The sequence below is a fragment of the Eumetopias jubatus genome, unplaced genomic scaffold (assembly GCF_037043125.1).
Source record: "Eumetopias jubatus isolate StellerSeaLion01/CBP00866 unplaced genomic scaffold, mEumJub1_p1.0 scaffold_4, whole genome shotgun sequence".
NCBI classification, from domain to species: Eukaryota; Metazoa; Chordata; class Mammalia; order Carnivora; family Otariidae; genus Eumetopias; species Eumetopias jubatus.
The window spans coordinates 8,525,034-8,542,745 of record NW_028274810.1 but is presented as its reverse complement, the minus strand read 5'-3'; the positions used below and the strand labels follow the sequence as shown (position 1 = coordinate 8,542,745).

The window sequence follows — 17,712 nt, the reverse complement described above, 5'->3', positions numbered from 1 at the left end:
TGTCCTCCCTGAGGCTTACAGGGGAGACGCGCATTAATCCCATCCTGGACGGCTGTGGAGGGACAGTGGTGTCAGGTGCTGTGGTCGCTGGGAGGGCTTAGAGCAAGGAGCTAGAACAAGAACTAGTTAGGGAAGACTGGGAAAGCGGTGAGGGAATTGAAGTCCGTATGTAGATGCTAACAAGGCAGAGTGAAATGTCTCTTTCTATATCCTGCTTCCATTAGCGGTCACTTCACCCAGCGCCCTCTTGGGACGAACTTAGCAGCCTGCATCCCCAGGAGTGAAGCTGAGTGAGGATTGCATCTCAGAGATTAGAGTGGGCGGGCTGACCGGTGTGTGTGTGTGTGTGTGTGTGTGTGTGTGTGTTTGTCACCCAAGACAGCCAAGGTGTTTATGCTGTGACGACCTCCCAGAGGACGGAGGCGGTAATCTGTGGCTCTTTTGTCTTACCTGTAACACGGGAGATAAAACTTACACCGTAATGCTGCACCTTGCTGATGCTTCAGTGCTCACGACTCCAGGGTGATTTCTGAAGCATTTTACGACACCGGGGACAATTCCTAAACCCTCGGATCTCTTTTTTTTCCCCTCACCTCGGGAGTCTGGGGCTCTGCAGATCACTCTTAACTTTGCAGGGCCTGTCAGCTGGCAGGACAGTCGAATTGAATTTAGACGCCATCGTATGGCAGGCCAATGACAGCCTACCCCCTCCTCCCCCACCAACTATCTCAATGTTTGTCACGGAATTGCTACTGTGAATACTGCTTCAAGGCTAGGACATGCGCCAGAACCTGGATGTCTGACAGAATTTTCTGTTGCAATTAAGCTTCATCTACAGTAGAGTTCTGCAATTACCAAAACCCTTTTCCAACTGAAATAAATGAAAAGCTTTTAATCCTCAGTTCTGAAGTCTGATTCATTAAAAGACACAAGGGAATAAATGATGCAGTACAATAAGCTTCTTCACGGCAAAGCAATTCCCTGGATGTCTGAGGTAATTGGAAAATTCAAGGCTGGTCCCTAAAGTGTGTACAATTTATCCAGCAGGTTTGACAGAAGGCTGAGATTTTTTTTTTTTTCCAAGTAGTATTTGGTTAAATGACAACTATTGGCATTTGGGGGGGAAGGAAAGTCTGGCTTATAGAAACAGACACCAAGGAGATCCAAACTAAAAGTTGTACTAAATTATATCTTTTTTTTATTCAACAAAACATTGATTAAGCCTCTACTATGTACCAGGAACATGGGGACAATATGGTCAATAAATGTCAAGTCCCTGCCTTCATGGAGCTGACAGTCAATATGAGAGAACAAACATTAAACAAATAGAATATGTATGTGAGACGGTGACGAAGCCGAGTGGGGGTGATGCGGAGCCCTAGGGTGGGGAGTTGCTATTTTACACAGGGTAGTTAGGGACCTCTCCCATAAGATGACGATTGACGTAGGAGCCGAAACCTGAGGAGAAAGAGAATCAATCGTTAAATATCTGTGGGAAGAACATTCCAGATGGCAGGGCAGTGATCATAACTGCTACGGAGTATGTGCAGAGTTTACGGAGCCCCAGGCAGGCAGACTGGGCTGGAATGAGTGACTGGGGTGAGGGGGAGGAAATGAGAGAACAGGGAGCTGGGGTATAGGCTCTTACATGCCGACGTAAACACTGGTTTGGTCTGAGTATGATGGGAAGATGTTGGGTGTTGAGCGGCAGAATGACATGATCTGAGGTGGACCTCTCTGACTCCTGAGGGGAGAACAGGCCACGGCGGGGGGGGGGGGGGGGGGGTGGGGGGGAGGGAAGGTTGGCAGCAGGGAGACCATCTAGGAGGCAGGGGAGAAATCTTGGTGTCTTACACCAGGATAGTGGTCGTGGAGGTGGAAAGCAGTGCTCGGCAGATGTATTTTGAAGGGAAAGCCAAACGGACTCACCCATGGATTGGATGTGGTGTGTGAGAGGGGAGTCAAGCACGTTTGCCAGGCCATTGACTCCACCACCTTTAAGAATGGATTTGGACTTTCCTCTTCAAGAGGTGGAACAGACTGCAGGAGAAGCAGTTTGCTAGTGTAGGCAGGTTTGGGAAGTGAGACTGGGAAACTGAGAGTTCTGTTGTGGACATCTGAAATTTGAGGTGCCTGGAATGCCTCCAAGTGGAGGTGTTAAGCTGTTGGAATTTGGAGCGGGAGGTAAATGTAGGAGTTTTCAGTGTCTAAATGGTATTTAGAGTCAAGAGAGGAGGAGATCATCTAGGGAGGGCAGAGGACAAAGAAATGCAAGAACGGATGCTTAGGGCTGTCCAACATGTGGGACCAGGGGAGATGAGAAGGGACTAGCAAAGATGAAGAGTCAGGAGAAGTCAGTGAGACAGAATGGAGAGTGATGCCATGCGAACCAAGCAAAGGGAATGTTCCAAGGAGGGGAAAGTGATCAGCTGTGTTAAATGTGGTTGATGGAAACATCAGGAACTGATCATTGGGTTCCATAATGTGGACATTCCTGGGGACGTTGATGAGCAGAGGAGTGGTGAGGAAGAAAGGCTGATTGGGTTCGATCTAAGAGGATGCAAGGAGAAGTAGAAATAGCAATTATTTTTGAAGTTTTTTAAAGGGAAGCCGAAAATGGAGTGGTTGTCAGAGGGATGAAACATGTTATGGACTGAATTTTGTTCCCCCCAAATTCATAGACTGAAGCCCTAATCCCCAGTGTGAGACAGGGCTTTTAAGGAGATAACTGAGGTCCAATGAGGTCAGAAGTGTGGGCCCTAACTCAGTAGGACCGGTGTCCTTGTAAGAAGAGAAAGAGATACCAGGGATGTGTCTACACGGAGGCAAGGCCATGTGAGGACACAGGAGGGAGCAGCCACCTGGAAGCCAAGAGAGGGGCCTCAAGAGAAACCTTCACCTTGGACTTCCAGCCTCCAGAACTGAGAGAAATTTCTGTTGTTGGAGCCCCACGGTGTGTGGTATTTGGTCACGGCAGCGTGAGCAGACTAGTACAAAAATCAAAGGAAATCTGTTTGTTTTTTTTTTAAAGGGGGGAATATTGTAGCATGTTCCTGAGGGACTTCCTGGAGCTATGTTCCTGGGTCGTGGAGATGCAACGCTGTCTAGCATACAAGCATAGAGGTTTGTTTTTTGTTTTGTTTTGAGATTTTATTTACTTGAGACGGTGAGTGAGAGAGCGAGAGAGAGAGCACAAGCAGAGGGGAAGCAGACTCCCCGCGGAGCAGGGAGCCCGATGCGGGGCTCGATCCCAGGACCCTGGGATCAGGACCTGAGCCGAAGGCAGATGCTTAACCCACTGAGCCACCCAGGCAGCCCCCGAGGTTTGCTTTTGATAAGCATATAGGCAGATTTGTAGATGTGGTGAGAAGGTAGGAGAATTCTCTTCTGAATCCTTTTATTTTCTTGGTGAAATACAAAGCAAGGTCCTAAGTGGGGAGGGAAAGCTGGGTGGAAAAGGGAGTTTGAGAAGAAAGTATGAAATAATTTGTCTGGCAGAGCAGGGGAACCAGCTGAAGAGAGAGAGGTTGTCAGACAACTAAGCAATGCTACGAGCCCACTGACATTAGTGGTTGTAGATTTCAAGTGAGGCCAAGTTCTTGTGCTCTCGTTTTTCTCCAGGATCATCCGGTCGGGTTAGATGGAGAGATGGATCCAATTGGGGGTTTTTTCGAGAATGACAGGGAGACCACATGCAAGAGAGTGATTATACTGATGGTCTGTAGAATCTAAGCTGAGAGAGAATGAAGGCAAGGACATGGGGGCGTGAGGGGAGCCACGAGAAGGTGGGGGAATCACTGCATTGTGGGTTCCAGGAAGAGAGTCGGGTTATTATCATGGGTGAGCTGGAGAGATGGGAGCTTGTGGTCATGGGATGCTTGAAATGGAAAGGATGCAGAGGGTACAGTTGGAATCTAGCCAGCTCTAGGGGATGACTGACTGTACGGCTAAGGTAGGGGAAAAGGAGCAGAGAATTGGTCACGGAATTAAGAAGCCTATGTGGATATTGAATTACTCTGAGACCAAGAGGCATGGTTCTGCCGTGGCAGCAAGCTCAGGCCAAAATCTTCAAGGAATGAGGGTTCTGATGCGGGGCTGTGTAGATGGCTGAACCACAGAGGGGCAACAAGTTGTAGAAAGGCATGAGGCCCAAGGCTGGCCATTTTTTGAAAAAAGAGAGAGTTAATGGTCCGGAACAGGGTTTCCCAACAGCAGCACGGTGAGTATTTTGGACTGGGTAATTCCCTGTTGCAGAAGGCTGTCCTGAGCTGAGCAGCATTCCAGACTTCTACACAATAGATGTAGCACCAGCCTCCAGTTGTACAAGGAAAAATGTCTCTAAGACTTGACTAAATGTCCCTTGTCGGGAAAGACCGCTCCTGGCTGAGAAATGCCGATCCTAAAGCAGCAATGATGAGCTAACAGGACACCTACCTGACTTGGGGCCCAGCGGTTATAAGGAGTGAGGAGGAGCAAGTAGCTAACATTTTGAGAGGCTCGCAGAGCCATCACTGTCTTCTGGGAAGATCAGATTTGGGTTAGAGAGCACCGAAGGGAATCTTCCCAGAAAAGGGTGGGAATACAGTGAGTATCTTAGGATTTATGGCAATGATGTAGCCCACATCTATCAGCCCTAAGGAGGAAAGAAATGTATCCCATGATGACCCGACAGTCCGTGTTTTGTCTGCTTACTTCACTTCCTTTGCCTGACCCAATTCACTGCTCAAATGGGTCACCTGCTTCTTAATGGCCCTTGCAATGCAGATTTCAGTAATGATATCTAATACACACTGAAATCAATAGTCCCAGAAGAATACACCAACTATATACAGTGAAGCCCTTGGCAGGGATGAGGCACCAGGGCTGCGTGCTGCCTCTTCCCAGAGTTCCTTTCAGGCTCAACAGCTAAGCAGGCACACTCTAGGACTCCAGAGCTTCTACTGAAATTTCTAGCTTTACAGACAGAAGTGAAGACTCCTCTCTAAGTAACAGAGGGTTGGGAGATGTGAGGAGGATGAAAGTATCTAGAGTGCCTGGCAAGAGTAGACCTGTAACAAATTTCTGAGGCGGTATTTCAACACTGTTCCCCTTTATTTACTTACTACTTGTATGCCCTTGACCAAACAGTAATCTAGGCTGGCGAGTATGAGATGAACGTGGCCTAGGGGTCAAGCCGGGGACCCCCACCAAAACAACAAGATCCCATTATAATCCATTTAAAGTGTGCTAGCAAAAAGTAGATATGATGAAAAGCAGTTTTTAATTCTTTGAGGGAAACAGCAAACATGTGGCTCAGGGAGAAATAAACGAGTTACATATCCAAAAGTCAGGAACTGAACTCCCCCCATGATCCCTAAGTTCCAACAGCGTAGATCGCTCTGTTCCTGCACAAGAGAAGGGAGCCTCAGTGTAGAATGAACCCTGCCAACCATCATGAAGAGAAACGTGGTGTCTGGTGCTCAAACGTCCGTACATACCATCAGTGAGTGACTCACAAGAAAAGACTGGAAATTGAGAGTATAAGATAAGGCACTTTGTTTTTAATTCTATCTGTTTCTTCAGAATTAATCAAGGTCTGGGGTCCTCTGGTAATTGGAAGTTGTACTGGCTGCAGCTAAACGGGCTGGGCACGTACCCAGGAAGGCATCAGAGTGCCACGGTTCTGAGTAGACTCCTTGGTGCGTTCTGCCCACCTGTCCACGTGCATTCTGACTTCTCGGCAAACTTCCCACAGCAGGACCAGTGCGGGCGACCCGGGTGGCCTTTGTGTCCATGGCCGCAGCCTAGGTACCCCCCTGTGTGGTACCAAGAGGAGACAGAAGACAAACATTAAGAATGAAGTCCAGCAGTTTACCATGGAAACTAACGTTTCTGGCAACACTTAGAGTCATGGATGTAAAAACATGTAATAAAAACCCGGCGAGAGAAACAAGCTATCTGGTGCCTCTGTAGGAGGAGGACTCCCAAGGACTGAAGACAGCAACTCAATTAAGACTCGCTGAAGTTCTGGGAAGAGTGTTGTTTTAACATTCTGCTAACTCAAGGAGATGAACTGTTTTGGGTTTTAACGGAAAAATAATTGAAATAAAAGAGAAGGGTAGAGTGGCTGAAATAAAGAAGGTAGTTCCTAAAGTGTTTATGCAAAAGGGTGCATGAGCCTATCTTTTTTTTTTTTTTAAGATTTTATTTATTTGACAGAGAGACACAGCGAGAGAGGGAACACAAGCAGGGGGAGTGGGAGAGGGAGAGGCAGGCTTCCCGCGGAGCAGGGAGCCCGGTGCGGGGCTCGATCCCAGGACCCTGGGATCATGACCTGAGCCGAAGGCAGACGCTTAACGACTGAGCCACCCAGGCGCCCCATGCACGAGCCTATCTTAAGGCTCACCATCGGAGTAGGAACACAAAAGAATATTTTTTAAAAAATAATTAGAGGGGCACCTGGGTGGCTCAGTCGGTTAAGCGTCTGACTCTTGATCTCAGCTCAGGTCTTGATCTCAGGGTTGTGAGTTTAAGCCCCACGTTGGGCTCTATGCTTGGAGTGGCACCTACTTAAAAAAAAAAAAAAAAAAATCAGATCTCCTGCCTAAGTCGACCCTCCTTCCCCCAAAAAGAGCCAGACCTGGTCAACTGATTTAATCACCCACTTCCCCATCCCTGACTTGCTTGGAATTTCTTTAAGGTTTTAAAAGGAACAGAGTGCGTTTGGATTTTTTTACACTGCCAGGCTGTTGGAGAGGGTACACATGGACATCGAGTGTCCCGGGGAGAAGCACAGGGCTCATAAGACTGGTGAACTGGATCAGAACTTTTAAGCTTACTATCTCACTTTTCAGAACAAAAAAGCTTTAAAGTGAAACTTTTAGAACTGTGGTGTACTGATATGCATGGATTATATTCCCAGAAAGAAAGCCTAAGTCTGAATCTCCTAAACCTAGTGGCTGTGCGGTAGTGACCCCCATTGCTGGGAGACTTTCGAGTGTCCCCTCACCTGGCATGGTGCCTCCACAGTGAGCAGTCTTCTGGCCTCCGCTGGAGCAGAACGTGCAGCCCTGAAACACGCCCGGGTGTGGCCGATGCCTCTTCCTCACGGTCACGGTGAATGGCGAGCCCTTCAGTGTTCAGACCAAGAGCAAAGAACAGCACATTTATGAGTCAACAGGGATGTGCTGAGCATCCCATGTGCTTAAACGCAGTGTCCGTCACAGGGCCTGGCCCCGGAGAAACGAGGACAGCAGAGGGAAACGGACGAGGGGACAGTGACAGCTGGGCGCTCAGCTGTGTGGCGCCAGATACAAATGCGTGAGAGTGAAGGCATCTGTGCGGCCCCTCTAGCACGGAGCCCGCCTGATACACGAATAAACCCAAGCTGTGTTTCGTGTCACTGGTGTCACCATCTTCTCCGCTCCGGAAGAGTCTCGGGGCTCGTTAGCAGAGCGCGGCAACCACAGGGCGGGGCCATCCCTTCTCCAATGTCTCAGTCACACACCTCCTTCCCTCACATACTGAGTCTCACTCCCCTCCTCCCACCCCTCCACCCCGGATGTTTCTGTGTCCCCATCCACTTAGTCTTGGCCCGTGAGGATACAGGCAGAAAGGTGAAGAGCGCGTGGTTAATAATCCTCAAATTCGAAACTCTCCCACCCGCCCCTCTCCTTCCAGGACAACTTCCGTTCTCCGCTTCCTGTCCTATGTTACATAGTCAGTATCTCGTAAGTGTAGCTTATGGGCCTGTCCCTGACTGAGAAGCACACAGTCTGCCGAAGCACAAAACAGAGAGTCTGGCACCGTAAAAGCCTTTCACGCATTCGATCTCTCCTCCTTTCAAGAGTTTACGATCCATTTTAAAAACAACTCGGGAGTTCAAAGAAATGGGTTCAAGTTCTGGTTTTGCTCTACAGGGACTGTGTACCTCAGCACGTTTGTTTCTCAGTCGAATTGCGCGATGATCCCTAGGCCCAAGCAGCCTGGAAGAAAGGCCTAAGAATGTATGCAGAGGGACGCAGCCCACTCCGGCCAATGTAATTAGACAGGCAGTCAGTGGAGCTGAACAGGAGTCTTCCTTCCTGCACACATCATGACACTATGGTACTTTATCATCCCTGTCAGTGTTGCTTTCTGGGTTGGGGAAAATCTGTGACTACTCGAGATTCCGTCGGACCTCCTGAGTATTGCCCGATTTAAAAAAAAAATACCGAATCTCTAGACCAGAAAAGTGTTATCTTTGTCTGGGGTGGGGGGTGGTGGTGCAGTAACCCTGGTAAGAGCTAAGCACATGTGGAAACAGGCGAAAGAGTTACGAGGGCAGATGATCAGGTGGATAGATGACTGGTCAGTTGAGGGGAGAAGGCATAACTCTCCCAAATTGTGTTCCAGTAAGTTCCAGTCCGTCTGGTCACAGTCTGAACAATCCCAAGCTAGAGGGTATTGCTTGAATGTGTATGCTTGTCCCCTGGCAGAATGCCCCCTGGGAAGAAGGTATCTTTCCCAAATTAAGAATTCTCCAAAGGGGAGAATGATAAAATACAAGCCCAACCAGCCAGGAGGAAGAACAGGCACAGAGTTATGGTCACCAGCAAAATGTGGCTTATTTCTCAAGTGAAGAGAAGGACGAAAGAGGATCCTATTCAATCCCTCCATACAGCTGATCCCACGAGACATGTCTCCACATCCTGAGACGGCAGAAGCCAGAGGAAGCGGGGACAAAGGCGGCCAGGGAGGACAGGCACAGGTCCCACTCACCTGCACGTGCTGCTCTTTGATGCAGACCAACACGGTATAGACACCAGGCTCCTCGGGGGTGTAGGAGACGCGGTATGTCCCATCCTGGTTATCGTGCACCAGCGCTCTGACCGGACTGAATGCAGATGGGGTTCAGAAAACCACTCACTCACAGGCCTGCTGGGGCCGCCCACCGCTTGAGGTGTGAACCCTACACCATTCCCCCCAACGTTCACTTGAAATGTCCCCCAAGCAGGACGTCCTTCCATTGGTCTCGGAAATTAATTTTATAACAGAAGGGAAGCAACGTAAATGCTGATTTAATGTGGTGTACAGAGGGATTCCTTGAATGAGCTCCTGTGTCCTCTCTGATGGGCTTGCTGTACCCTCTGGCTCTCCTTCGTCCTCTGATTTCAGAGACACATGAATATACTCCCAGCCCAGTGGAGTAGCAAAGTGGGGCTGAATTTTGAGAAGGGGCCCATTTGGTCTAACATAAGAGTATTTTTCAGACAAGCGGAGGGGTGGAGCAGACCTTTGGGAGAGAGTGGAGTATTGGCATAAAACCCGCGCAAGAAAACACATCTCCAGCTGGTCATATCACATTTTTTAATAGCAGCTGGGGGGCGCGGCGTAGGATGTAACTACTCCAGGTACACCTCCCCAACTGCAAAGGGGCCTCAAGTGTCCAGTTTTGTCACTGCTTATTACCCTTGACACCTGGCTGTGTAATACACACCTGTCTTTCTTATCTTTAGGGATGACCGCGACTTGCACGCCGTCTCCTCCCCGGCCCATGCTCTCTCCTGCCGCATCCTTACACAGCAGGGTGAAAGAGGCTGTCTGTTTCTCCTGGGCCCGGTGGAGATCTGCGGAAGATAAACACTCAGTCCTCACCTCAAAGGCCAGCCAGGGTGACTGCATCCCCAGATCAGACACCATCTTGCTGCTTCTCTTTAGAGCAAAAGGTCATGCTTCCTGTTTACAGTAATCGCCCTGCTCCCTTTCTCTTCTCTTCCTGCTCTGGCCCCCAGAGCATACCTCCTGGGAGTCCCTCCTGGCGAGCCTGGCTGTCTCTCAGCCAGTTGCTGCTCTTGGATCACACAGGATCCTGAACCTTAACTGCAGCCCTAAAGGGAGCTCTGAAAATACGCAGGACAGACCTACATATTCAGAGCCGAAAATCTCTAGACCCTGTGAGGGAAGTTCATAAGCCCAAAGCTACCCTCTCTGAGATGCAGATCATGCTGGAATGGGCAGGGGGTACAGCTGATCAGACCAGACCCTTCAGCACTTGAGCCAAGCTGCCAGGGAAATATTCAGTAGGTGCAGCCTCTGGGCCAGCAGATGCAACGGGGCTTCTTCACTTGGGGCTCATGAACTACCATGTGGTCTCTGGAGAGGCTTACGGGGGATCAAAGAATCTCCAGAAGTGGGGTGCCCAAATTAGTGGATGTTCTTGGGGAGAGATCATTCTCAAAGGGATCTATGACCTCCAAAAGGCTAAGAATTCCCGTGCCGGAGGCAGGCTGCATCTACGGTACAGTCTGCCCATCAGGACTGATCTCTGACATATCTATGTTTGAATAACTGCCTCCTTTAGGAACAGAAGGGCCAAAGGAAATTGTTTCTCCCCCTACCGAATGAAATGCCTAATCTTTTAAATGTCAAGATGTGGCTTACATAAACCAAGAAGGGCACAGAAGAAAGTACGCTCTAACCTTGTCTTCCTCACTCCTCTGAAACTCTCTTCGGAATGATCCAAGCCCTCTGGGGCCCTGCCATGCTCCTCTACAGGCAGGCAGGATTTCACCCCGGCCTATCCTGGTGTCGTCTTTGGGCACTGCCTCTGCTCGATCATCTGATAGACACAGCATGCTCCTTTGAGATCCTTGCTAGTTACTACTTTGCTCAGCTGGAAAAGGGTCAAGCCTCACCCCTGTATGAGTACTAACTGCACCCTGGCCAGAACGAAACAGAAAGAAAGGGCGAGGGAGGGGGTCACTGTCCTTTAGATCATATGGCTCTCTCCCGCGGTAAACTGGTCGGTAGGAAACTCTTCCTAGCTGGATGAAGGCCCCAGCTAAAAGAGCCACACCTCTTTAAACAGCATGTCCCCGTCCACTGCCCTCTCAAGGCCAGCAGGAAATGCCTCCTACCTTCTCCTTGAAGGACACATTTGGCTGGATCGACCTCTTTGGTACTGATGGCCCCATAAACTTCATAGCCACGGCACCGGCCTGCTTTCTGCTGAGGAGAGAAGCATATCTTATCGTTTACTCCAGGATGGATACTATATTCGACTTTGTTCAGCTTTGTGAGCCGTTCTACTACCACCCCCTTGGTGATGAGGATCTCCAAGTCTGAGCCACTGGTCAGCAGGTGCTCTGTGAACTCCACACCAGTCCGCATGTCAGCTAGCAGCTGCTCTAGCTGGGCCTTCTGCAGCTGTAGGGAGTTTTCCTTCTGGACCCGTATGTCTTCCAGCTGCTTCAGCAGCTTGTCCCGGTGCTCCTCAATGGCCTTGATGTAGCCCTCAGAGAATGTTCGCACGTCAGCGGCCACAGCCCCCACCTGCGCCTGGAGGGCGCTGTTCATCCCTTTGATCTGTGCGAGGGCTTCCTCCAACGCCTCCACGTGGGGCTGGGTGCCTCTGAGGAGCTCCCGCACTGAGTCCCCATGCTTGTGGATAACATTGCTCGTGAAGTCACAGGGGTGCTCCCGGTGCGCCCCCACCACGCAGTCCTGGCACACGGGCTGGTCGCAGAGCTCACAGAACAGCCTCAGGTCCTCTGCAGGGTGCGCAGGACACAAAACGGGCTTCCCGATCCTGCTGCAGCCTTTTAAGTCTTTTCGGTCCACCATCGTATGGTAAGTTGTCTTCTTCTGCCGCCTGGGGACAGAGTCAGGGACAGGAAATTAGGGGACGATTCGGTTGGGAAACAATCTTGGCAGTTTTCAGTGCATGGCTCGGAAGTCAAAGAGATCTGAGTTCAGTCCCTTGCTCTGACCTCTTAACTATGCGATCCTCACGGATTCCAGTTCCTCCTCATCTGTATGGGGAGGGAATAACACCTACTTGAAAAAGCTACTACCTTGAATAAAATGATAGTAGACTATGGCTCTCGGGCCTGGGACGGGACTTTGCCAAAGGCTGCAACACGAAGGCTACGGCCTGGAACTTTCTCTGAAGCGTTAGTTTGGCAAGTTGAGACAAGAGGCACGGCCTACTCCTTCAGCAAGCTAGAGGCGAGAGCATGGTGGGAATCCAGCACCAAGAGACAGAAACTGTGCTGCGTGGCACAGCAATAAACCCCCGGCAATTAAAAAGTGTCCAGCTGGCCCCGACAGAGTCTCCCTCCACTTTCACTTGAGATTTTGGTAAAGCATTTCCTTTGACCAGAGATTGCATCACCCAAAGCAGCAAGCTAAGAATTTTCCCCAAGAGTCATCGGCATTAGAAAGACTGAAATCAATGGTCAGTAGGATCACAGCTCTCCGCTAATTCCCCTTTTCTGTAGCCCTCTAGAGATTCAGGGGAATCCCTAGGAAACCCAGTGACTGTTGAGAGATCCCCCGGTAGCAGGAGACCACCTCAGAGCTCGCATGCCTATTCTGGCACCGGAAGAGTGGCTGTAGAAAAAAACAGGGTCAGCTGTTTAGCTGGCAGCAAAGGTAGTCATAACTAGAAGTTAAAAACAGGAAGACTGAAGAGTAACTTGCTCTGTTGGTGAGACCAGAAACCAAATGGAGGGCAGAATTTAAAAACTATTTTAAGCTAAATCCAAAATCTTGGCTATTTTAAATTCGGATGTCCTGGAATGGGGGAGGGGGCAGAGAAGGGACAAAGAGTGATTCATGTGACTGGCTATTCACCAAATGCCAAAAAAGACATAAATCTGCACCCCAACGAGCACCTATCGGCCCACATCACCAAGCTCCAGAGTCACTCTAGGGTACAAGGTCAAGGCTGCGGTGGGGCCCCGCCAAATAGCACCTTATATTGGGAAGGCAGCATGGATTACCAGAAAGAGCACAGAATGCAGTCAGAAGACCTGGATTTAAAACTAGGTTCTGAGGGCGCCTGGGTGGCTCGGTCGTTAGGCATCTGCCTTCGGCCTCAGGTCATGGTCCCAGGGTCCTGGGATCGAGCCCCGCATGGGGCTCCATCCCAGGGTCCTGGGATCGAGCCCCGCATGGGGCTCCCTGCTCGGTCCCCCTGCTTGTGTTCCCTCTCGCTGTGTCTCTGTCAAATAAATAAATAAAAACAAAACAAAAAAACCTGGGTTCTGTTATACACTACTTACCAGCTGTGGAACCTTGTCAGATCACATTTTGCTGAGCTTCAGTTTCCTCAAATAATAAACGGGAGTGAAAACAGTGCTTGCTTTTCTATAAGAGCTACAAGGCATCAAATGCGATCAAGGCCAGGGGCTATGCTATTATATTCATTCTTCTCTGTTTATCCAGCACCCACCACAATTATTCACCATACAAAGGATTGATGATCCAAGGAAACTGTGAGTGTGCTTTGCAAACTGAAAAGGGCTACACAAACCTTTGCTTCTACGGGGTATTATGTAAGGCTGCAGGAGTTAACTACCACTCTGGAGTATTAATCACAGCGTATACTCTCTTTGGCCTTACAGGGCATTTGAGAGAGCTTTCCTTCCCATCTGCCTCACCCAGGGATTTCTGGCTTGACACCTCTTTGTATTCTGCTCTTAAGCTGCAAGGAGGGGGGTGGGGGTGGGGATCCCGACTTTACCTATGCGCCTGGCAGCAGAAGTGACAGAGATTGGCTTTGCAGGTCTGACATCTCTTCTCCACTTCTCTGTTGCTGCACAGGTCACACACCAGGCCCTGGCCTTCCCCTTGAAGACTCTCCAGCATCACATCATTCATGGCCAGGTGGTCTATGGTTAAAGCCTTCACTCCACCCATGGGCAGGTCCACCTGAGCATCACATACGGGACAGAGGATGCCGATCTGCAGCTGCAGACTGGGAGGCTTGAGTTCCTGGAATATTGACCCCTCAGAGCTTGTGTCAGAGTCTCCCCCTCTGATGTCCACTATTGAGAAGGGTTCCAGCTGCTCCAGACACGTGGTACAAACTGTGTGCAAACAAGGCAAGAGCCTGGGGGCTTTGAAAAGCCCCATGCACAAAGGGCAGTGAGTCTTGCCTGAGTTCCCAAGCGCAGTCCCACTGGGGAGTTTGCCCACGAAGCCCAGCAGCGGCTTCCTCTTTTCTGACATATTCCCCACGTTTGTGCCCAGTATCACAAAAGGCGGTGGGCAGCTCTATAATGAAGTAGTGGGTGATTAAGCCCACCCAAAGAAAAAGTTTGCAGAATTTGAGCAGAGACCATGGGGACTCTCTCTTCGGCAATTCAAAGGTTAAAATGGTAGAAGAGGAATCGACAAAGGAACCACCCACAGATCTACTTAGGAGGGCCCCCTCCTCTCCATGGCATCCCATACCAGACGCGCCCACGCCCTCCTGTGCCCCCCAAGTCCTCCTCCCCGGAAGCGCTGCCAGGTCTAAGTCTTGAGGGGTCCTGCCGCCGCCAACTCCCGGACCCCTGCACCTCTCACTCCTTCCACTACCACCCGCCTCCCGCCTCCCGCCCCACTGGCCCCGGTCCGACACGCGACAAGCGCCACCCCCGCCCCCGCCTGATGAGGTGGGGGGGGCTCCCGCTCCTTCCCCCGACCCGGCCCTGAGCGGACGTCACACGGCCGGCCAAGGAGCTATGCCTCCCGCCGGCTCCTGGACGGCCACCGCCTCCCCAACACCGCGGCCCACAAGGCTCTGGCCCCTCCTCGCACCAATCCCAGTCCGAGTCTACTCAGGGGAGTCCAATCACCGTCCGAGAAGGGCGGCCCTCGCCGCTGGGGGCCCCGCCTCCCACCAGAGTGACACCACCAGCATCCAATCGCCAGTCCACTCCGACGGGGAGGGGCGGGACCAAGCTAACGGCGGGGGGGTGGGGGGGTGGTCGGGTGGCCGGAGGGCTCGGGCAGAGGGGAGGAAAAGAGCGAGGCTGGGAGTGAGCGGCATAGTATAGCCGGCGTCACCCCCTTCCGGTGTCTCTCTGTCGCTGTAGCGACCAGAGAGGCCGGAGGACTCCTTAAAAAGCCGCGCTGATACGCCCCGGGGACGACCTCCTTTGGGCCCTCGGATTGGGCCCACGAACTCAGACTGGGCTTTCCCATTGGTGGGTGGCGCTGTCAGTGGGCCCCGAGCTCCGCGCACAGCTTGCTGGGAGTTGTAGGACGAGGCGTCTTCCTCGTCCGAGAGGCTTCGGACGTGACAGCAGGGGACGTTTCTGCTCGGCCGGTGGGATCCCGCGAGTTCCCCTCTGGGCCTCCCCAGCTTATTTCAGTTCAGGAATCCGTCAGGCCTAGCCACGGGCTACGAGAGCTTCGTTTCCCGGGACTAAGGGCTCTGAGGCCCTGGTTCCGGGGACCCGTCTGGTGGACTGTTGAACCGAGGGCTGGCCGTTGGGGGAGCTCGGCTCGCGGTTTGCCGGGGCTGGAGAAGCCCTTGTTTCCCTTCGGGGCCAGGGGCGCGGAAGACCTGAGGGCTTAAGGATTTGTCACCCAGAATTCTACAGTTCTGTGTACCAGAAACGGAGCACGTGTGTCCCGCCGTTTTGGTCATGGGGGAGGGCCTGTGACTGTCATGGTCACAGTGGGAGTGGAGGATGTCATAGAGGGATGAACCCTTTGTGGGCTCACAAACGGATCGGGCAGATGAACGCGTCAGGCAGCCTGGACAGTTTTTTTGTCTCCTCCTCCAAGTACCCTTACCAGGAGTCTCCTGATTCGGCCCTGTGGGGGCTTTGCCACACCTGGGATCTGGGACCGATAACTCTGCAATTTCCAGAAATGGTAACACTCTAGCTCCTTAACCTGGCGCGAGCCAAGCTACTCATGCTGTTTGACAAAGTCCACGTATGAGGGACAATCCTGAAAAATCAGGAGACTCCACAGCTGGCTCCTGCCACTTCCTTTCATTTTATTTGTGGCAATCTTTATAATCAATTCTGGGGTTTCATGATAAAATGATTTATAAATTCAGTTATGCCTATGCAAGCAATCATAATGAAACCGATTCCAAAAAGGCTGACGATGGGCCAAGAAGTAAAAATACCCAATGTCCTCCAATCTGTAAGGGAGCTGTTGGATCCAGGCCCAGTAAGAATTCCGATTGATGAGATTCCTCAGGCACCTCTGAAACATCAGGATTCTAGGAAAGAAAAATCTCGCGACATTCCTACAGTACAGGGACCTCCCTACGTTGTATACAACATAGGAGGCCACCTTTGGTATGCCCCTCGAGGCAAGCCCCTGGTGTAGGATTAACTTCCTTGCCCCTCCTCCTCCCATTCCTTGTAATGGAGTTGATGATGAGGACATGAACAAATAGTATAAGATTAAAGGGAAAAAGGGGGCGGGCATCATCTGACAGCCTCTGGTAAAGGATTAAGAGGAGTGATCCTCCGTGGTGTCTACGGAGCAAGGACAAGAGAAGAAAACATACAGAAATGGAATAAGTACATTGATAAGAGGGTGCACACATGGTAAGCTGCCTTTGGAGAAAGAATAAACTTTAGATAACCTTTATAGGTCACGCTTTGTCTCGCACGGTCATGCTGTTTTTTAAATCCGAAATGATTGCGAGAAAATGTAAAAAAATCACATGAAAGAATGGAAAAGCAAGGAAACATTCTAAGGAATAAAAAAATTTGTCCCTCCGAGGCTATCGGGAGGGAGACGCTTGCAACCTGATCCTGTGTCCGTGTCTCCTCACTCGCCGAGGCCGTCCTTTCCTTCAAGGACCCTTCCCCTGCTGGAGCTGGACTCCGGCACTTACTCTCCACTGTTCCTATGATTTCCGGTCACTTTAAGCCTGTCTCGTATGCCTGGTTCTCTCACTGCTGGTTTTATCACCTTCCCTACTTGATTTGGACCCAATGAGCAGCTCTTTCATTGATGTCTCCATTACTCATCTCATGCCATAGGCACAGTGCCTGGAGCCTAAGCTTACAAAAATAGGGAAATCTGAAACACCAAACAAAATAAAATTTGACCCTAAAATAGGAAAACTATAAAAATTTTTAGAAATTGAAGTGTTTGGCCATTTCCAAAATATAACATGTTAATGAGTCAAATGCCGCTTTTTTTAAATTTATTTTTAAGATTTATTTATTTATGAGAGCGAGCGAGTGAGCATGCAAGAGCAAAGCGGGGGGAGGGGCAGAGGGAAAGAGAGAGAGAGAATCCTCAAGCCGACTCCGCGCCAAGCACCGAGCCCAACGTGGGGCTCGATCCCAGGACCCCGAGATCACGACCCCAGCCAAAGTCAAGAGTTGGCCGCCCAACTGACAGCCACCAGGCATCCCCAAATGCCACTTTTATATAAAAATTACATGTGATTTCCAAAAATAAATATGCCTACAAAGGTCTTAAAATAATCCTTACCTAGATTTCTTCAGCTTTTCTTTCTTTTCCTCACCTTCTCTGACTCAGAATCTGTTTGTTACACTCTGGTGTGCTGGAGTTAAGTTGCAAAAACTGTGCAGACTTGTGTTTGCTATATATTCTTGCTCTGAACTTCACCTGACGCTTGGTGATGCTTTGCTTCATTTCTTATTCATGTTCTATCACATTTCCCATGGTAGGTGTTCCAAGTTTCTCTTGTTTAAGAAGTGCTTTATACGTTACATGTGCATTATTTCACTTAATCTTTTAACAACTCTATGAGGACTACGGAGTCTCAGAGAGATCTGGTGGGCAGCCCACGGTAACACGTCTGAGACTTGAACTCCTGTCTTATGATGCCATGTTTAAGATTCCACCCTAACCTCCCTTTCCTTTCTTAGCTTCTTCTTTTTTTTTTTTTTTTTGAAAGGTTTTATTTATTTATTTGAGAGAGAGAGAGCACATGAGGGGGGGAGGGTCAGAGGGAGAAGCAGACTCCCCGCCGAG

At 50.3% G+C, this 17,712-nt stretch overlaps 1 protein-coding gene across 3 annotated transcripts; it reads right to left on the bottom strand.

Moving 5' to 3' along the window:
- Nucleotides 1-1,204: 1,204 nt before the first annotated feature.
- TRIM45 (tripartite motif containing 45) lies at nucleotides 1,205-14,534 on the bottom strand. Of its 3 annotated transcripts, XM_088022320.1 has the most exons (7): nucleotides 13,487-14,533; nucleotides 10,878-11,611; nucleotides 9,458-9,587; nucleotides 8,740-8,854; nucleotides 6,989-7,109; nucleotides 5,636-5,795; nucleotides 1,205-1,458 (listed from the first exon to the last, which is right to left on the bottom strand). In XM_088022320.1, exons 1-6 carry the CDS (start codon nucleotides 13,972-13,974, stop codon nucleotides 5,647-5,649), a joined length of 1,737 nt encoding a protein of 578 aa, XP_087878446.1. In that variant the 5' UTR covers nucleotides 13,975-14,533; the 3' UTR covers nucleotides 1,205-1,458; nucleotides 5,636-5,646. The 3 variants fall into 3 exon arrangements, with proteins under 3 accessions (XP_087878446.1, XP_027957929.1, XP_087878447.1); XM_028102128.2 differs by lacking the exon at nucleotides 1,205-1,458 and having other exon boundaries at nucleotides 5,512-5,795; nucleotides 13,487-14,532; XM_088022321.1 differs by lacking the exons at nucleotides 1,205-1,458; nucleotides 5,636-5,795 and adding an exon at nucleotides 6,444-6,545 and having other exon boundaries at nucleotides 13,487-14,534.
- Between the last annotated feature and the right edge of the window lie 3,178 nt (nucleotides 14,535-17,712).

Excerpts from the sequence above, each read along its gene's own strand:
- TRIM45 (XM_088022320.1), bottom strand. The coding sequence starts at position 13,974 with ATGTCAGAAAAGAGGAAGCCGCTGCTGGGCTTCGTGGGCAAACTCCCC. Across the intron at positions 11,612-13,486 it reads TTCTGCTGCCAGGCGCATAG|GCGGCAGAAGAAGACAACTT; the intron begins GTAAAGTCGGGA and ends CTCTGTCCCCAG. Across the intron at positions 5,796-6,988 it reads CTGTGGAGGCACCATGCCAG|GGGGGTACCTAGGCTGCGGC; the intron begins GTGAGGGGACAC and ends GGTACCACACAG.